At 43.7% G+C, this 20,102-nt stretch overlaps 1 protein-coding gene across 1 annotated transcript in view; it reads left to right on the top strand.

Moving 5' to 3' along the window:
• The first annotated feature begins 258 nt into the window (after window positions 1-258).
• Window positions 259-20,102, top strand: part of CDO1 (cysteine dioxygenase type 1) — a 57,578-nt gene continuing 37,734 nt past the window's right edge. The window contains exon 1 of the mRNA XM_075854818.1: window positions 259-510. Within this exon, the coding sequence (XP_075710933.1) occupies window positions 341-510 (170 nt within the window). The 5' untranslated portion in view covers window positions 259-340. The remainder of the gene's footprint in view (window positions 511-20,102) is intronic.

The raw sequence follows: 20,102 nt of genomic DNA on the forward strand, positions 1-20,102 counted from the left end.
ACAGCTATGTGTGAAAGACTTTCCTGCTGTCTGCAAAAGGTGGAAATGTCTTAGAATTTACTGTTAATGGGAAACAAAGTAATAAACCATCTTGTCATAAAAATATTGTTTATGTGCTGATCAGCCAGTCCTTGTTATCTGCACATAGTGATACAGAGATAGAACCTGACACAAACACTGCACTTAACTTTCCTGCCTCCCCTAAAAACTTGGTACATCCCTCTCCAAGTTGGAGTGCATAAATACTGTAGAAAGGCGGCAGCTCTGCACAGTTGTGTGAAGGAGCAGCTGGTGGTCTTGGCATCTCAGTGTAGGGGTCTCCTCAGATCAGACGTGTACTATGGATCACACAGAGGTACTGAAGCCGCAGACACTGGACGAGCTGATTCACATTCTGCATGAGATCTTCTCCAGTGATAAAGTGAATATAGAGGAAGTCCAGAATATCATGGAGTCCTATGATAGTAACCCACTGGAATGGATGAAATATGCCAAGTTTGACCCATACAGGTATTATTTTTTTTTATTATGATCATTGCACAATATCCAAAAAGGGGGTTCTCTGTTTTTATATTTTCAATATGTAACTTCGCATTAAAAGTGCTGCTTCTTTATACCAACTATTAAGAATGTGGATTTTGGGAGTACCGTGGCTATATGTGTTGTTTGTGTAGGCATTTACGGACGACTCGCTTTGTACAAACCCACCACGTCCATACAGCGGTTTTCTCAAAGTTCTTGCATTTGGGTCAAATTTTTAAAAGATGTATATTACAAATTCAAATATAGAAAATGAAGAAATTCTTAGATTTGGTTACTTTGCAGCACTGCCACAAGTCATATAGACTCCGACATATGGAAGCTTCTTATAAAGCACCACTTGTCAGGATGGTTGAGAAACGACTCATATGACCTGACAGCACCTAATAATCAGAAATACTAATCATAATTATCACTCGCTGAAGGTTCCATACTTTGATTTCTATACATATTCCCATTGTATAGTATACATTGATATAAGAATACATGTGCAGGGTTTTTTTTTCCCGCAGACGTTCTGTATTTATTCAGAGTTGTGAATTTATCATTTCAGTCCCGTTTTGGGAAAGTTGGCATGGTGGTTTTTTTTTAAGTATAGTCAAGTGACCAACCAGAACCAGGAATATTATGACATTCTAGAATAGTCCCATTGTCTTGGGTTCACATTTAGATTGCAAAGGGTTTAACCAAGGAAAGTGAATCTCTTCAATTAGATGTGTGGGTTCATTATATAGAAAAAACCTATATGTTATATTGTAGTGACTTTACACCTGACTGTTTATTTAACCGTTTGGCTTTTGCACTAGCTGCTGGTGGTAGTCATGTTTGCGTGGACATTGTGTTTGACCATATGGATCTTTATCTTTTCCGCTCACTTTCTTAATCGCGTAGACAGTCCACACAGTTGAGTACATTTTTGTACTTGCCACGCAGAACATACAGAATTCTAGAGATCTGGCTGGGAGTGGGGAGGGTGTGTGTCTGGGAGCCAATCACATGCCATGGATATTGACACAACCACAGGCTCTTGCCAGTTCAGCCTTACAGCAATACATGGCTGAGCGCTCTGCTTATCCAGATCTAACCTGATTATTTTTTTTCTCTTTTCTTTTATTGCATGTTACTTTTCTTGTACAGCCTTTTCACTGCATAACTTTAACCCTTAAACGGTGCTATTTGAACAACTGTTACAGGCATTTAAAAGAAGGGGGTGGGGAGCCAATTTTATTCTTGTAATCTATTTTTTTTTATTGTCCAAAATATAATTTTGTTACAATATCAAATATTATGCTATTGTTCAGCTATGAGTTGTGTAGATGTAACCATCCTTGTTCTGAAAGTGTGTGTAAAGGATCTGCCAGGCACTACGTCTGTGGATACTCCAAGGATTAATCAATCGACACCTGAGGCCGGACCTCTTAGACTGACTCCGGCTCCCACCAATCAGGGTGGCAGGCTCAGGAGTGGGAGAGCCTATCGCGGCCTGGTCAGTCGGAGTTAGCTCCGCCCCCTGTCCATTTATTCCTGCCGTTTTCTCTTCCCCACTAAACCAGGTCCTCTTAGAAAGTGTCCGGTGGCCCCTCATAAAAGGGGGGGGTACTGTAAAGGATCTGCCAGGCACTACGTCTGTGGATACTCCCAGGATTAATCAATCGACACCTGAGGCCGGACCTCTTAGACTGACTCCGGCTCCCACCAATCAGGGTGGCAGGCGCAGGAGTGGGAGAGCCTATCGCGGCCTGGTCAGTCGGAGTTAGCTCCGCCCCCTGTCCATTTATTCCTGCCGTTTTCTCTTCCTCATTGCTTGTGATTCTTCCTGGTTTCCTGGCCCTGCTACAGCCTTGCTCCAGCCTGCTACTGCCTTGCTTCAGCCTGGCTACAGCTTCCGCTTATCCTGCTTCGCTCTGACCCCGGCTTGCTTCCTGCTCCTTGCTCTGCGTTCGTATACTTCGTGACATCCTGATTCTGACTGGCTCGTTGACCACTCTGGTTTCCTCACGGTGTTCCGTGGGCTACTGCCCCTTCCCTTGCTTGTTCCCTGTTTGTATTCCCTTGCACTTAGTCAGCGTAGGGACCGCCGCCCAGTTGTACCCCGTCGCCTAGGGCGGGTCGTTGCAAGTAGGCAGGGACAGGGCGGTGGGTAGATTAGGGCTCACTCCCCCTTCCCCTCCTTCCTGCCATAACAGTGTGTTCTTAACATGATGCACATTGGGAAACTTTGATCAACTTTTTTTGAACTTTTTTCCCCCACCATTTTTATCTGCTCCTTCCTATGGGTCTGGAAATTGCTAATAATGCTTGTATCAAAATTCATGCTCTTAGGGTGAGGTCACCCGCGCCAGATTTTGTTGCAAAAATTTTGTGAGACTAAAAATCCGTTCCATTCAGATGAATGGAACTTGCAGAAATCCATACAACGACTGCAGACGGATACCGGCACATGGACCTATGTAATTTAATGGGCCGTGTGAAGAGTCCGTGAGAAAATAGGACATGTCCTATTTTTTTGCGCTTCACGCATCCCTCCATAGACTTTAGTCTATGGGGGATGCGTGATAACGCGACCCGCAGCGTACAGCACGGATGCACCTCGGACATGAAAATCTGCAGTTTTTCACGTCCGAGGTTCGCAACGTTCGTCTTAGACGACCTTAGGCGCAGTTTACACCGAGTTTTTTGGTGCTGATTTTGACGCGGAAATGTCAAAGGGAGGCTGAGGCGTTTTTGTTTTCCCTGGTGGCTTTTAGCCGCTCATGGTGGAAAAAAAGTGCTATGTCCTTCTTTGCCGCGATTTCGTCTCTGACCTCCCTTTGAAATCAATGGGAGGCAGAAAAAAACCTGCAGCGCTAGTTTCTGAGTGTTTTTTGTGGCGTTGTTTGGCTGAAGTACTTGCATTAGCTGCAATAGGCACAGGCGAAAAACGCAGCAAAAAATCGCAGGCAGGACAAAATCTGCCTCAAAATTCCTGAAGGAATTTATTCCATTTAAAAAAAATAAATGACGTGGGGTTTCCCCCATTTTTGATAACCGGCCATAGCAGCAGTAGCCTAGCATTACCAGTATGTTTGGCCTCTCCCAGCCTAATAATACCAGCCTGCGGCAGCCCCAATACCCGACCAACACTACAGATGCTCGGGCACTCGATCGTACCCAGCTCTTCCCGGTACCCCTTGTGGCGGTGGGTAGCGGGGCAATAATGGGGGTTAGTGTTAGCCTCTGCACCGGCTGACACTAAGCCCCGCCTTAGTAATGGAAGCTGTCAATCAGCCAGTGGCCATTACTAAGGCGGTAGTAATGAAGTTTAAAAGAAAATCCAAATTCATAGAAAAAATATATTTTATTGAAATAAAAAACTCCCCACACAACCCACATTTATCATTTTATTGAATATAAAAAAGCCGTCATTGAAGTAGTCCTCGAGTCCGACGTAGTCCAACGACCGACCTGTAAAAAAACACAAACACAAAAAAAACACATTAGTAACACATGTGGTAGGCTTAGATATCTAAATCTAACATGTGGTAGGCTTAGATACGGGGCCCATGTGTGATACTGTCTGATGGACCCTGTATCTAAGCCTACCACATGTTAGGTTTAGATACAGGGCCCCAGCGGACTGTAATCTTATACAGTATAAAATTACTCTCTGCTGGGGTCCTGTATCTAAACCTGCCTTGCCGTATCACACATGGGCCATGTATCTAAGCCCATGTGTGATGCTGTCTGTTGGACCCAGTATCTAAGCTTACCACAAGGCAGGCTTAGATACAGGACCCCATCAGGCAGTAATGATGTTACACTTACCCAACTGTTCGGTGCAGTGGATGTCCTGACACCATCCAGCATCGTGACGTCATTCCCGGTGCACAGCGCCCTGATGCGAGAAGACATCAGGACTTCCGCTGTGCTTGGGAAGGAGGGTAAGTATGTGTGGTTACTATAGTAACAGGGGCCCGTGTATTTTATGACATAGGCCCCAGTTACTATAGTAAGTTTCCATAGACGCGGTCGCAACCGCTGCCTGGTCGTAATCGCGACCCCTGTAGCAGCAGTCGCCCGGGGCTTGGGTCCCGGAGGTAAGACGCTAACGACGCCCCTTCTCATACCTGAATGCCATGCTACAGTGATGAACCAATCCCCTCTAGCACAATTCAAATGGACCACCTCCTTCTTGATATTTTGACTTTTCTGCAGCAAGGATGAGAACTGCTAGATCAGAGCTACTGTATAGCGATTTGTAGTCAGTTCTGGAACCCCCATCTATTGCAAGAATGAAGAGGCTGTGGTGGTATGAGGTCACCTAATGGTGACTGGTGGGCTCACACCATTTGATCAAAATGTGTTCTAAGAATCTTACACTTACTGTATAAGTAAAGTAAATATAGGAGTAATGCAATTTAAATTAATCTATATATTCAATGTTTGCATCAATTTTTGCACCCACAGATTGCTGCTTTATCTTTGTGTTTGTTTGAAGGGGAGCGCTGTAGCCCCTTCCAAATTTTACCAGACATGATGATGCTCTCCTCCTGTCTACTTATGTCTGATATTGCAACTCTGCTCTATATATCAGAAAAGAACTGAGCTGCAATACCAGACAAAGTGTATTGAAGAGTATGGCACCAAAATAAAAAGGGCCTAGATACATTTTGTTAGTAGGAACATCCCTTTAGGGTTCTGTAATCCATCAGCAGAATACAAGTGCTCACCAGTGGCAATTTGTAGTCTTCTGACAGGCATAGGAGCTATACCAACAGTATCTGTATTCGCTAGTTAAAGGGGTTGTTCAGTTTACCCTATTAGCGAATCTGAGTTAATAGAGAGGGGTCCCCTGTTCGGGATCCTCATTTCGGAGAGGGGTTACATAGAGCCTCTTTCACTCTGAAAGACCTCTCCTGTCCTGCATTATTACATATACAATTTATTTTAACCAAGTGGGTGTTGTAAAGAAAAGTGTATGACGCTGACCAATCGGTGACGTGTCTTCTTCCCGCTGGGGGCGATGTCTGGTCATTCTCCCATTGCTCCGGTGACGGACCTGCAGGAGGAAGTCACATCACAGCATGATCTCGCGAGATCACGCTGTACTGTGAATAAAGCTGGGCATGAATGAAGAGAAGTGTATGACGCTGATTGGTCAGCATCATACACTTTTCTTTACAACGCCCACTTGGCAAAGCGAAAAAAAAACAAAACGCCCAGTTGGGCATTTAGAAAAAATTAACATAAATCTAAAAATTATCAGAACTAAAAAAAAAACAACACAGTAGTTATCAGCATCAAATCATTTATTATATTAGGTAGGAGATAGAGAAGTATTAAACTGGTAACAGAGCCTCTTTAAATGGACACCATGTAATGCTTAATTTCTCCTGCTGTGGCGCAGGTAAATTAAACACTTACTGCCAGGTTTCCCCACAAATTACAGCTGATCGCTAGGGGTTCCAGCAGGGGGAAACTTTATCATGGAGAGTGGGAGAGTGGATACTTTTATCTTTACTTTTCACAACGTTAAATTGAATTTAAAGTGTAGGCTTACATTTTACATTTGGGAGTTGCATAAATAGATATTTCATGAACTATGTTTTAATTCACTCCCTCTGGTTTCCCTGCTCTATTATTGGATAACTCATGGTTATGAAGGGAATTCAAATTCTCATCAGCAAACTTGTTTTACAGTATTCTGTATCTAGAACTCCATCAGCAGATAGATGGTTGTAAATGGCAGCCTGTATTATGACAGGTGTATATAGTAAAAGAGTAGAACTTTATTGTATAGAGTATCGGATATATAGTAGTGTAGACTCCTCATAGGTGTCCCGGTAGTTGAATCTTCAAGAAACTGCATAACACCGCAAACTATGCTGTTTCCGTAACTCCCATTCACTACTATGGAAATTCTGGAAACGGCATAGCAAAAACGACCGTGGCTGTCTCTGGAATACACGGCCACCTCACCAGAAAGTGGCCGGGTACCAGAGACGGAAGCTAGGACAAGTGGTCCCATTCTAGAGATAAGTGTGACCTTCATTTATGGCATATCCTGTAGATTTTGAGCCAAAACACAGGAGTGGGCACAAAAAAAAAGGAGGCGCATCAGTATTTTCTTTATACCTTTCTTCCTTTTGGATCCACTTCTGGCTTTTGCTAAAACAAACTGAGCCAAAAACTGTATGAAAACTGTATGTGTTTTCCTGGCCCTCATGCTGGATTCTCACACAGTGCTTAGTGTGATTTTCATGGTGTTTTTTGCAGGGTTTTTTCAGGCAATTTTAAGCATGGCCTGATGCTATAGTAAAATATCAAAAACACTACACACAACTGCGTTTTGGTTTGTGGCATTTTTGAGGCAATTTTGTGGTTAGTGACTTTTTTCGCCAAACGTAGCATGTTCTGGACATGGCGTTTTTTCCACAGTCTTCCCTATAGGACTTTAAAAACGCTAGAAAAAAGTAAAAGAAATGTACAAAAAGACAACAGTTGAAAAACGGCACTAAAAAGGCCTTAAAAAAATATTTTTTTATTTAATAACGATAAGTGCTTTTAGAAGCATTTTTTGATGCAGTTTAAACTCTCAGAAAAATTGTGTGTGTGAAGGAGGCCTAAAGGAAAATCTGACCAATAGTTGCCAACTTGTAGGCCAGGATCTCACATGCAGTTTTTTTGCTCGTTTTTCTTTTTTAACCAAAGCCAGAAGAGGATCCAAAAGGAAAAGTATTAAGGAAAGACTAATGCATCTCCTTTCTTTTGTGTCCACTTAAAAATTTAGCTTGAACTGTGTGTGTGATCCTGGCCTTAAACTTTTTGATGGAAACTGTAGCTGTTGTTGAAATTTGTTCAATACATATGCCCTGCTACTAACCACAACCCTATAATGCCCGATCCGATTGAGATCTGGGGAATTTAGAGGCCAAGTCAACACATTGAACTCTTTGTCTTGTTTCTTAAAGGGGTTGTCCACTTTTTTTTTCTATTACTTTATTGATAGAATAGGAAATCATACAGATTTCTAATATCCATGTATTTAAAATTCTGCTCACATACTTTTCTTATATTAGTGCAGTTGTCGCGGTCTAAAAATAAAAAATTGTATAGCACACAGATTTGTCCATAGCAAAGTACCCGTAAGATTATAGGCATGTGACCCACATCATGTGACTATTGGCATTCAGGTAACACCATTCCCCCCAACTTTCAAGTATCACAAAGAGGGACAACTGATGCGTCGTGCACAAATGGCTTCTTTTAAGCCACGCCTCTAATCCCACCCAATCCCCGCCCATACACACCCGATTCAGCCCACACAGTATCATGCTCCCATAGTGCCTCTCACACAGAATAATACCAAATAGTTGCCCCTACACAGTATATTGCCAACACAGATGCTCCCATACAGTATAATGCCGACACAGTTGCTCCCATGGCGTATAATGGCCACACAGATGCCCCACATAGTATAATGCCCCATAGCTGCCCCATACGGTATAATGCCCCTTAGCTGCCCTTATACAGTATAATCTCCCCTTAGCTGCCCCTAGTGCCAGTGCCCTTTGTAGATAGTGGCACAGTACCCACGTAGATAGTGCCACACACCCCTTGAAGATAGCGCCACCCGCCTGTAGATAGCGCCATTGAGACTCCCTCTAGGAGCAGAATCCCCAGCCAGACCATGGGCTGGGGATTCTGCTCCTAGATGGAAGCCCTGATGTCACTGTCCATATATGGACAGTGACTACTCCTTGAGCGGAATCCCGGTTGCTCACTCTGGCCGGGGATTCCGCTACTGGAGGAGCCCCTAGTGTCAATGTCCATATATGGACAGTGACCTTAAGAGTTTTCTTCTAGGAGCGGAATCCCCGGCCAGATCGGCAACAGGCATTCAGCCCAAGGAGTAACCACTGATGTCACTGTCCAAATATCTACAGTGACATCAAGGGCTTCTCCGAGCGCAGCAATTAAAGTAGCGCTGTGCGCAGGGAGTCATCGGCGAGCGGTCTAGCTCCCTCTGCTCTGAACTACTTCTGAAGCAAGGTGCTGATGGTTCTCTGCTTTAGAATTGGGTTCAACTGTATCTGCGTCCTGAGGACGCAGATACAGTTAACAGCGGGACATACCCCCGGCCGCCCGGGACAGCTGGAATCCTGTCCAGGTATATAACAGGTAAATAGTAGATTATTGAGGAGCAAAAGTTATAAAGTATTTTTACCTACAGAAACATCATATCATTATGTCTGTGAGGAGCAGCTCTTACATTCTTTTCTTTCTCCGTTGTGTGTTGGTTTTTTTGTATTGTTTTTATTTAACTTTATTAACAACATGACAACATCACCTAGAGACAGACAGTTGTTTTATAAATCATCTAGAGACAGTGAATACAGGCACATCGAATTAATTGTTTAGTATTATTCCATTAGTCCTATTCACATAGCCCATTTTGCCCAAGGTGTGTGTGTGTGTGTGTGTGTGTGTGTGTCGGTCACATGATGCCATGTCTAGTCATATTCAGTTATCCTGTGGATGCATTATGCAGGACTAATCTGTAGGCTATACCATTCCACTGTGACAGGGGCCTCATGCACTATAATTGTATGTGAGCAGAAATTCTAATACATGTATATTAGAAAACGGTATAATTTCCTGTTTTACAAATAAGTAAAAAAAATGGACAACCCCTTTAAACCACTCCTGACATTTTTTTGCAGTGTGGCAGGGTGAGCGCATTATCCTGCTGAAAGAGACCACTGCCCTTAGGGAATAGCATTGCCATGCAGGGGCGTATTTGGTCTGCAACAATGTTTAGTTACGTGCTACATGTTAAAGTTACATCCACATGAACATTGCCCAGAGCATCACACTGCCTCCGCTGGGTTGCATTCTTCCCATAGGGCATAGTGGTGCCATCTTTTCCCCAGGTAAGTGACTCACAGACGCCGCTGTCCACATCGTGTAATAGAAAATGTTATTCATTGGACCAGGCCACACTCTTGCATTGCTCCATTGCGCTTTTGGAGGTGGACAGTGGTCAGCATGGGCACTCTAAACTATTTGTGGCTATGGAGCCCAAAACGCAGAGAGCTGCTATGCGCCGTGTGTTCTGACACGTTTCTATTATACCCAGTTGTAACTTCTTTAGCAACTTCTGTTACAATAGCTATTCTGTGAGATTGGACCAGACAGGTAGACAGTAAGAACAGGTAGACCTCACATTTACATAGGATACTGAAAAAATACAGTAGCTGAAATAAGTTACCAAACATGTAGACTGACTTTGCTAATACCAGCCAGAGGCAATACTCCTGAGGACAATGTGCACTTTGTGTTATAATAAAGCAGCAATATAGTGTTCTTACAGGACACTGTGCAGAAGCAGATAGACACTTTGTACTAGTGAGAGCATGTTTCAACACTGAATTTGATCCGGTCAGATATATGGCCAAGGATGACTGACAGCTGCATGCAAGATTCTGTTTTGTAGTTCTGCTTAAAACGTCTCAGTTATACAAAAATAAACTTGTCTGTTAGCTGCATGTTTTTTTACCAAAAACGCTGTTGACATGTAATGCTGCAGGATTACCTCCAAGCCAGCAGAGGGAGCCGTCCCCGATGTATGCCGCAGTCTGGAGGAAGCCGGGTCCCAGAGGGAAGACGTAGTCATGTGCTGTGGGAGGCAGTTGGATTTGAACCGGCAGAGGAAGACGATGTGAAAAGAGCTGTTTCTCAACTGCCTGTGAATCATGCCACAGACACGGGGAAAAGTGGAATTAGGAGATCTACCTGCATGTTCACTGGCTGTGTCAAGAACCGACAGGCAACAAATGCAGTGTAGATCACGGATCAACAGGAAATCCGGAGAGTGGCATGTAAAGGCCGGGGGCCGTAGGGCAACGTGCACAGAGACGACAGATGCTGAGCAGAGTCATTCCCAGGGGATCAAGCAATTGCAGAATAGTACTCAGATGTGAAAAATAGAGCATCATTGTTGCTGTGAGGGACATTGTGTAGTTTGTTGCCTTAGGAGAATACATGTGGGAGGAGAGTGAGACTCGCTCCCCACAGGCAGCTATGGGGACGGTGGCATCAGGGGTACCATGCCGCCATGCCCAGTGGCACCGCTAGCAGGTGCTGTGGCTGCTACAGTGGTAGTGATGCCACATTCAATAGTATCTGCGTCCTTAGGACGCAGATACCATTGAACACTATGGCAGAGCAGGAGGGAAGCTCCCTACTCTGCCATTTACTAGGCCACGTTCGGCCTGCAGCCTATCATGTGCAGGGACAAGATCCCTTGATGGCGTCCCTGGATCACACCGGCCTATGCAAGGATCCAGTCGGTGTTGATTCGCATCGTTCGTCGCGGGAAAGGGGCCTAGGTGAGTATGAAGTTTATTTTTTGGGGGACGCTATATGGCGCTATCAACAGGATGGGGGCTGTATGGCGCCATCTACAGATTGGTGCTTTATGGTGATATCTACAGGGGGCTGTATGGCACTATTTACAAGGGGGGTGCGCTATCTACAACTGGAGTGTGGCACTGTCTACACTGGGAGCTGTATAGGACTGTCTACAGGGTGGGCTGTAAGGCACATTCTACAGGGGGCTGCATGGCACTATCTAGAGGGGGCACTATCTACAAGGGGGGCTGTGTGTGTCACCGAAGGGAGGGGAGGGGCCCAGTCAAAAGTTTGCTATGGGACCCAATCTATCCTAGTTACGCCGGTCTCAATTTGTTACTACACGCTACATTCTGTTGTTTATATTTCCCTGCAAGTTCCACAGTAAGGCTATGTTCACACGGAGTATTTTGGGGGAGGAATATCTGCCTCAAAGCTCCAAACGGAATTTTGAGGCAGATATTCCTCCCCCAAAATACTCCGTGTGAATAGCAATTATCGCGCCGTTTTTCGCCCGCGGCCATTGAGCGCCGCGGGCATAAAACACGCTTTCTCCTGCCTCCCATTGAAGTCAATGGGAGGTCGGACGCGGAAGCGCCCGAAGATAGGGCATGTCGCTTCTTTTTCCCGCGAGGCAGTTTTACTGCTCGCGGGAAAAAGACGCCGACGCCTCCCATTGAAATCAATGGGAGGCGTTCTCGGGCCGTTTCTGCCGAGTTTTGCGACGCGGTTTCCGCGTCAAAAAACTCGGCAAAAGACCCCGTGTGAACATAGCCTAAAGCTTCTTTTAGTCAGAATCGTCCAAATTCTTCTGTACGTGTCTTACACTTTACAGCCAGATGTTACTTTAAACTCTGTAGTGAATACACAATACTACAGTGTTTTGGTTTATGGCCTTTTTATAGCATTTTTTGGGTCAGAGGTGTCCTTCCAAAATGCTACATTCTCTGGGTATGACATTTTTTCTTGCATTTTAGCAATAGGCCTATCCATAAGACCCCAAAAAATGAATGTACAAAAAGTTGTAAAATAAAAGATGCCACCAAAAAGTATATAACAAACCGCCATTGAAAAACATAAAACACCTGGAGTTTTTTTTTACCTGCATTTTCAAAATCGTGCAAAAAATTTAAAATAAAACCCAAACTATGTCCTGACGTGTTTGTTTTAGTAAATGCTTCTATTCTTCATGAAATAACAATTCTGGAGCATCTTTTTAAAGAACTTTCTATTGTGCCATTGTTCTGTTATTTGTCCTGGAAATGTATGCAGTGTCAGACTGTGTAGGTACACACCATATTGACAAGGGAATGGTAACCAGGAGGAATAACAGCAATGGCAAAATGTAGAAAAGATGCTCCAGAATTGTTCTTTTATGGGGAATACAAGTTTAAGTGAACTTGGCCATAAAGTCTTTTATATAAATAAGGATTTTTGCAGGTGAGCTGCAGGGAAGGATTATGCCCTTGAAAGTGTTGTCTCGAGCCAATGCCTGTTGAAACCACATCAAAGAATTGAATAACAGAGCCAGGGTTTTGGGCCACGTATAGAATATCCTGGCAGCTGATATGTGCTATTAATGTTTGGTTAAACAAGCTGCCAGGTCTTATTTTTTTTGTCTATTGTCTTCCTAATTCCATAATTTTCCCATGTATTGCACTGCATTATCAGGGTTAAACATAAATTTGATTTCCGATTATCATAACAGCCTTAGTGCTATTCAAAGAAATGCAACTCAGGACCGCATAATGGCTCTGTACAACTCTAAGGCCCTGTTCACACTGAGTATTTTGCAGTTAGAAAAAAAAATCATTTGACCTGCCTGCACTTTCTTGCACGGTCTTGGCGTCGTTTTTCGCCTGCGGTCATTGAGCACCAAAGGCAAAAACGCTTTTTCTGTCTCCCATTGATTTCAAAGGAGAGGTCAGAGGCGGAACCGTGGCAAGAAACGCTAAAGGCCACTCGGGAAATAAAACCGCCTCCGCTTCGCATTAAAATCAATACGAGACAGTTTTTGGCGATGATTCTGACGCGGTTTACGAGTCAAAATCAGCGCCAGAAAACTGTGAACTGGGCCTAAGGTACCTAAAAGTTTATAAGACCATTCTGTACCTCAGTATGTTTTAGATTCCGGTATTTTTTTTTGTCTGTATTTTTTTTCTCCTTACAGTTACGTACATAGCCAGCATACTGAGTGCCTACGGCTTCGTAGAGCCATAGAAACTCCATCAAAAAGGGGTGATGTGACTTTTACAGTGTTTGTGTGTCTATTTTTGTGAAAGTGGTGCTGCTTTCTATCATCCTATAAAAACATATTCTAAACCCCTTGTTTAATAAAATATTTTTTTTTCCTGCCATGTGTTAGGAAATTAAAAGATGACAATAAGTGATAAAATATTGAAAGTTACAATGGAGTTCTGTGACCTGTAGCTAGGCAATGACTCTTTGTCTAATTTTAATATTGTCTATAGCAACACATTTTTAAGACTGAAAAAAACACTCACATTATTGCGGAACGTTAACACTATTCTCGCTCCATACAATGACCTGATAGGCCGTACAAAAAATAATAATTATTGGGAGAGAAAGTATAAATTAAGTTTAGAATACTACCAGGGACAATAGTCAGGCAGGCACATTGCTTATTTACATATATTATAATCTGCGTACATTAATGTTTGTTCCCTGAAGCAGTAGGAGACTCTAGCAATATTTCTCTCAATACAACCACAAAACTAGTAACTACAATCCTTTAATTTTGTTGCAATCCGGCAACCTGCCTCTTCAGGCAAACCCCTCCCGGTAGCTGCGTAGTAAGCTGCCACAACTTGTAGAGTCACATCTGGTAAATTGCCAGTTACAAACCTCTGAATATTTCACAGCTTTATTTTGTTTGTGCTAAATCAATGCGTTACATTTTCAGAACTCATTCATACTTCTGTAGAATAGGCAGATATAATCTCTGTAGAATATGCAGATATAATCTCTGTAGAATATGCAGATATAATCTCTGTAGAATATGCAGACTGTCCTGAACCAGAGGCTTTGCTTTAGCCTACAGAAGGTCCGCCACAATCATCATTGTAATCTTGCAGTAGATAATAACTATCTCAGAGACGTGTACTCATCTGTGTATTAATCCCGGGCAGCTTAAAGTGAATGTCCAACATTGAAAACAGTTTTGTCTTCTTTTTTAATCTAAATAGGTCAAATTCTATGCAGATTCATTTCTTAATATATCTTTATAGTGGTCAGAGCTCTGTTTTTTTCCAATACAGAGCTCCAAATCTCCGGCATAGACATAGATTTAAAGAGAAACTATAATTTCATAAAACTTTTGACATGTTATAGTGGCGTCAGAAGTTTTGATCAATGGGGGTCTGCATGCTGAAACGATAGGGCAGAAGCGCTCAGCTGGGCGCAGTGCCTCTTCAGCTGTAATGGTACAACTTCTGCTCCTTTTGGCTCTTCTCGAAAAGAGAGTTAACTGAAGATCGGCTCATGAGATTCTATGAGCCCGTCCTCATCTAATCCCACCTCTACGAAGTTACTGAATTTATACCATTACAGCACTGCGCTCGGCTGAGCGTTTCTGCCTCTGTGTTTTAGCGACGGGTGGGATCTCAGCACCCGGGCCCCCACCGATTAATACTTCTGACATGTCCCTATGACATGTCAAAAATTGTATAAAATGAGAGCTACTCTATAAAACAGCTTGGCTGCTGTCCCAACAATCACGATCAACAGTAACATGAGCAATGTTCATGTAGTGATCATGACGGCAGAACCGATAAAATACAGTTTCTGCCTTCTCTTGTGGGTGCCTGGCTGTCTCTGATAGCCGAGCACCCGACCTACAGCTGCATGATCTTCCAAACAGCAGCTATTCTATACCACCTTAAAAATGCATACTGGTAGTAAGGGATTAAGTCTCTAGAATTTGTTGGAATCCATTTGAAAACTGATCTGTGATAGTGTTATGGAATCACTGGTTGAGCAATTCCAAGGATGGAAGTTTATGGAGTTGCTACATGAGCAATTCCCCAAAGGCTGCTGGAGACTGTCCGGAATGAGCGTGCAAATAAATCTGCAACCCCAAATCCGTCACAACTCTGATCAACAGAGTCTTAGGGTATGTTCACACAGAGTTTTTCTGTTTGGAATTTTGATCTGCCTGCACGCCGTTTGCCGCGTTTTTCACCCTCTGCCATCGGAGACACAGACACTCGGCGATCATATCGCCGGGTGTCAGTTGGATGAGAGGGAGCTCCCTCCCTCTCTCCAAAACCACTCAGATACGGTGCACGCTATTGTGCACCGCATCTGAGGGGTTAAACGGGTGAGATCGATACTAATATCGATCTCACCCGGTCGAGCAGGGACGCCCCCAGCCCTCAGCTGCCTCTGGCAGCTGAGAGCAGGGAGATTTGACAGCTCCCTGCTCTGTTTACTTATTCCGATGCAGCGACGTAGTATAAAGTCTATGGCATCGGAATAAGGCCCGTTAGTGACCGACGTAGAAACACTACGGGCCGGTCACTAACGGGTTAAGTACTCCACCCTTACACCTAATAGAAAGATAGAGAAAAGGGATAGGCTGAACAACTAAAACCAGAATCGCCCAGAAGCTAGACTAGTAGTCATGGTAATCTTCAGGGTATGTTCACACGGCCAAATTTCAGACGTATACGAGGCGTATTATGTCTCGTTTTACGTCTGAAAATACGGCTCCAATACGTCGGCAAACATCTGCCCATTCATTTGAATGGGTTTGCCGACGTACTGTGCAGACGACCTGTTATTTACGCGTCGTCGTTTGACAGCTGTCAAACGACGACGCGTAAAAATACAGCCTCGTCAAAAGAAGTGCAGGACACTTCTTTGGACGTTTTTGGAGCTGTTTTCTCATAGACTCCAATGAAAACAGCTCCAAAAACGGACGTAAAAAACGCAGCGAAAACGCCGCGAAAAATGCGAGTTGGTAAAAAAACGTCTGAAAAGCAGGGTCTGTTTTCCCTTGAAAACAGCTCTGGATTTTCAGACGTTTTTGTTGACTACGTGTGAACATACCCTAAAGGGACGGACAATTCCTAACAGATAGCTGTAATGGTTCAGATATAACCGAAGCCATGACGCTAATGTGAACCGAGCCTTATTGCGAAGGATGCGTGATAAATTATCCTAGATGACATTTGTTCTTATAATGTAAGAAAAAGTTACATTTTAGCTTCTGTTTGGTCAAGGCCCATGAAACCAGCTGACTTTGTGATATCCACAAAAAAGGGCTATGAGCTAATCTGGGGTCAAGAGATCAGCGAGTACATATTTACTTTTGGATTTACTTAAAAGCAAAATGTTTGCTTTACAATTTGTGCTGTGCCTAAATATTCTACATTTTGCAAAAGTTCTAGTAGCTAAACCCAGGTGGGATTTGGTAAAAAAACAAAAGGATATTTGATTTAATAAGCTCTGTTGGTGTTTTGGGTGACAGAATGTAAGAGGGACTATGTTCTGGCATCCAAGATAACGTACAGTGTGTTCTAGTAGCTCTTGTCCCTTTGTTCCATGTTCTGTTTCCAGATATTATGTATTGAGTACGTTTAAATGGGCACTGAACGCACTTCTTGAAATGGCAATTAGATTGAACTTGAAAAGTTATTTTTAGCATTGTAGCACTATTACTCATATAATACTTTTAAAGGCAATGTGTTGCCAGAAAAACATGTTTGTTTTTTTAAATTAAACATTTAGTGTGTGGGTGATTAAACATTGTTCAAATTTTTTTTTTTTTTTTCACGAGTCAGGAAATATTATAAATTAATTCAAAATTTATAATACTACCCATTTTTGGTCACTAGATGGAGCTATTCCCAAAATTGCAGCATTGCAACATTGGGTTAAAAGCCCTCGCTCTAGTGAGCTCTCAGCATCCCCCCCTCCTTTATCCTGGCTAGTGCCGGGATAAACGAGGGGTTTGAACGGTGTAACCTCCTACACTGTGTGCCGCTATTTTTTTAGCTAACACACAGTGTAGTAGGTTTACATACAGTAGTAAACACACACAAACACGAACATACATTGAAATCTCTTACCTGCTCCTGCCGCCGCGGCTCCCTCCGGCCCGTCCGCTCCGTTTGCTGCCGCTGGTCCAAGTGCACAAATCCGGAAGCCGCGACCGGAAGTAGTAATATTACTGTCCGGCCGCGACTTCCGGTCCACAGGAAAATGGCGCCGGACGGCGCCAATTTCGAATTGGACTGTGTGGGAGCGGCGCATGCGCAGTTCCCACACAGACGCCGTACACTGAAGTCAATGGGACGGGAGCCGTCCGCAGTCCCTATGGGACTGTGCTGCCGTATTCCATGTCTGTATGTGTCGTTAATCGACACAGACAGAAATGGAACAAAAAATGGCAGCCCCCATAGGGAAGAAAAAGTGTAAAAATAAGAAAAAGTAAAACACAAACACACAAATGAGAATATAAACGTTTTTAATAAAGCACTAACATCTTTAACATATAAAAAAATAATTTGTGATGACACTGTTCCTTTAAATACATTATATTTTAAAGGAAAGGTGTCATTCATTTTTTTAAAAATACATTTATGTGTTTTTATTTAATAAAATATTATATGGACTTTATTTATTTTTTCATACACAATGTTTTTTTATGAACACTTTCTTACTTTACTGGGGGCTGCCATGTTTTATTTCATCTGTGTATGTGTCTCTTAAAGAGGCTATGTCACCACATTATAAGTGCCCTGTCTCCTATATAAGATCGGCGCTGTAATGTAGGTGACAGTAATGCTTTTTATTTAAAAAAACGATCTTTCTTCACAACGTTAGGAGCAATTTAAGTTTATGCTAATGAGCTTTCTTAATGCCCAAGTGGGCGTACTTTTACTTTCAACCAAGTGGGCGTTGTACAGAGGAGTGCATGATGCTGACCAATCAGCATCATGCACTCCTCTCCATTCATTTACACTGCACTAGCGATATAGATATATCACTATGTGCAGCTACATACACAAGCCCTAACATTACTAGTGTCCTGATAATGAATACACATGAAATCCAGCCTGGACGTCATGTGTACTCAGAATCCTGACACTTCTGAATCTTTTTTTGTGAGATTCCGGCAAGTGAAACCAAATCTCGTTTAGCTCCGAGATCTCGCGAGATTTCGTATCCGTTGCTGGAATCTCACAAAAAAGAGTCAGAAGTGTCAGGATTCTGAGTACACATGACGTCCAGGCTGGATGGTCATGTGTATGCATTATCAGGACACTAGTAATGTTAGGGCTTGTGTATGTAGCTGCACATAGTGATATATCTATATCGCTAGTGCAGTGTAAATGAATGGAGAGGAGTGCATGATGCCGATTGGTCAGCGTCATGCACTCCTCTGTACAACACCCACTTGGTCGAAAGTAAAAGTACTTGGGCATTAAGGCTGGGTTCACACGTGGCGGAATTTCACTTGAATTCCGCTGCGGACACTCCGCAGCGTTAATCCGCAGCGGAGCCGTTTCTCCATTGACTTCCACTTTAATTTAGAAGTGTTCGTTTAGACGTTGAGTAAAATTCCGCTGCAGAGCATAGGCTGCGGAGCGGAATTTGGTGTCCGCAGCATGCTCTGTCTGTTGCGGACCAGTGGCGGACTGGTTGCGGACTCATGGCGGAATTTCTCCATTGACTTCAATGGAGATTCTAAATTCCGCAATGAAGTCCGCAGCTGTCATGCACATGTTATCTGTGCTGCGGATGCGTCTTGCTTTTTGGACATGACATTTCTTCATTCTGGCTGGACCTATGTATTTCTAGGTCTACAGCCAGACTGAGGAAGTCAATGGGGCTCCCGGAATTACGGGAGCGTTGCTAGGAGACGTCAGTAAATAGTCACTGTCCAGGGTGCTGAAAGAGTTAAGCGATCGGCAGTAACTGTTTCTGCACCCTGGACAGTGACTACCGATCACAATATACAGCAACCTGTAAAAAAGTAGAAGTTCATACTTACCGAGAACTCCCTGCTTCTGTCTCCAGTCCGGCTTCCCAGGATGACGCTTCAGTCTAAGTGACGGCTGCAGCCAATCACAGGCTGCAGCGGTCACATGGACTGCCGCGTCATCCAGGGAGGTAGGGCTGGATGCCGAAAGAGGGACGTGTCACCAAGACAACGGCCGGTAAGTATGAAATTCTTTTACTTTCACTAGGGAAAGTGCTGTCCCTTCTCTCTATCCTGCACTGATAGAGAGAAGGGAAGCACTTTTTCCGCAGTCCGCAGCAGCTAGTCCGCATCAATTTACTGCACATTTTGGGCAGATCCGCAGCGTAATCCGCAATGCGGATTATGTGCGGCATTGATGCGGACACTTGCGGAGAAAATCCGCCACGTGGGGGCATGCCCTAAGAAAGCTCATTAGCATAAACTTAAATCGCTCCTAACTTTGTGAAAAAAGATCGTTTTTTTTAAATAAAAAGCATTACTGTCACCTACATTACAGCGCCCATCTCCTTATGTAGGAGATCGGGCACTTATAATGTGGTGACAGAGTCTCTTTAATGACACATACACAGATGGAATACGGCAGCTACAGGGCATAGGACATAACAAACGGGACCCGTTCCGATTATAACGTTCTTCTGCTGTCTCGCTCTGCAGAGCGACCCAGCATAGAAGCTGATTTGTAGGGGGAAAGCCGGCGCCATTTTGAAGACTGGCCGTACTGCAGGTAAGGTGTGTGTGTGTGTGTCTGTCTGTCTCTCGTGGCCCCCTTGCACACTTGCTGTAACTGTGTGTGTGTGTGTGTGTGTGTGTGTGTGTATATACGTGTGTAGCAGGGCTGTTTGTGTGTGTATATATATATATAATGTGTGTGTGTGTGTGTGTATATGTAGCAGAGCTATGTGTCAGTGTGTAGCAGAGCTGTGTGTGTATTTGGCAGAGCTGTGTGTGGCAGTGCTGTGTGTGTATGGCAGATCTGTGTGTGTGTGTGTGCACGCAGCAGAGCTGTGTGTGTGTGCGCGCGCGCAGCAGAGTTGTGTGTGAGCGCGCACAGCACTGTGTGTGTTTAGTGTGCGCAGCAGAGCTGTGTCCTATTTTTGTGCAGCGGAGTATGCACGGGCACCGCTGATCCTTCATAGCCGCTTGTCAGCTGTTTTGAAGA

This window comes from Rhinoderma darwinii, chromosome 1 (assembly GCF_050947455.1).
Source record: "Rhinoderma darwinii isolate aRhiDar2 chromosome 1, aRhiDar2.hap1, whole genome shotgun sequence".
NCBI lineage: Eukaryota > Metazoa > Chordata > Amphibia > Anura > Rhinodermatidae > Rhinoderma > Rhinoderma darwinii.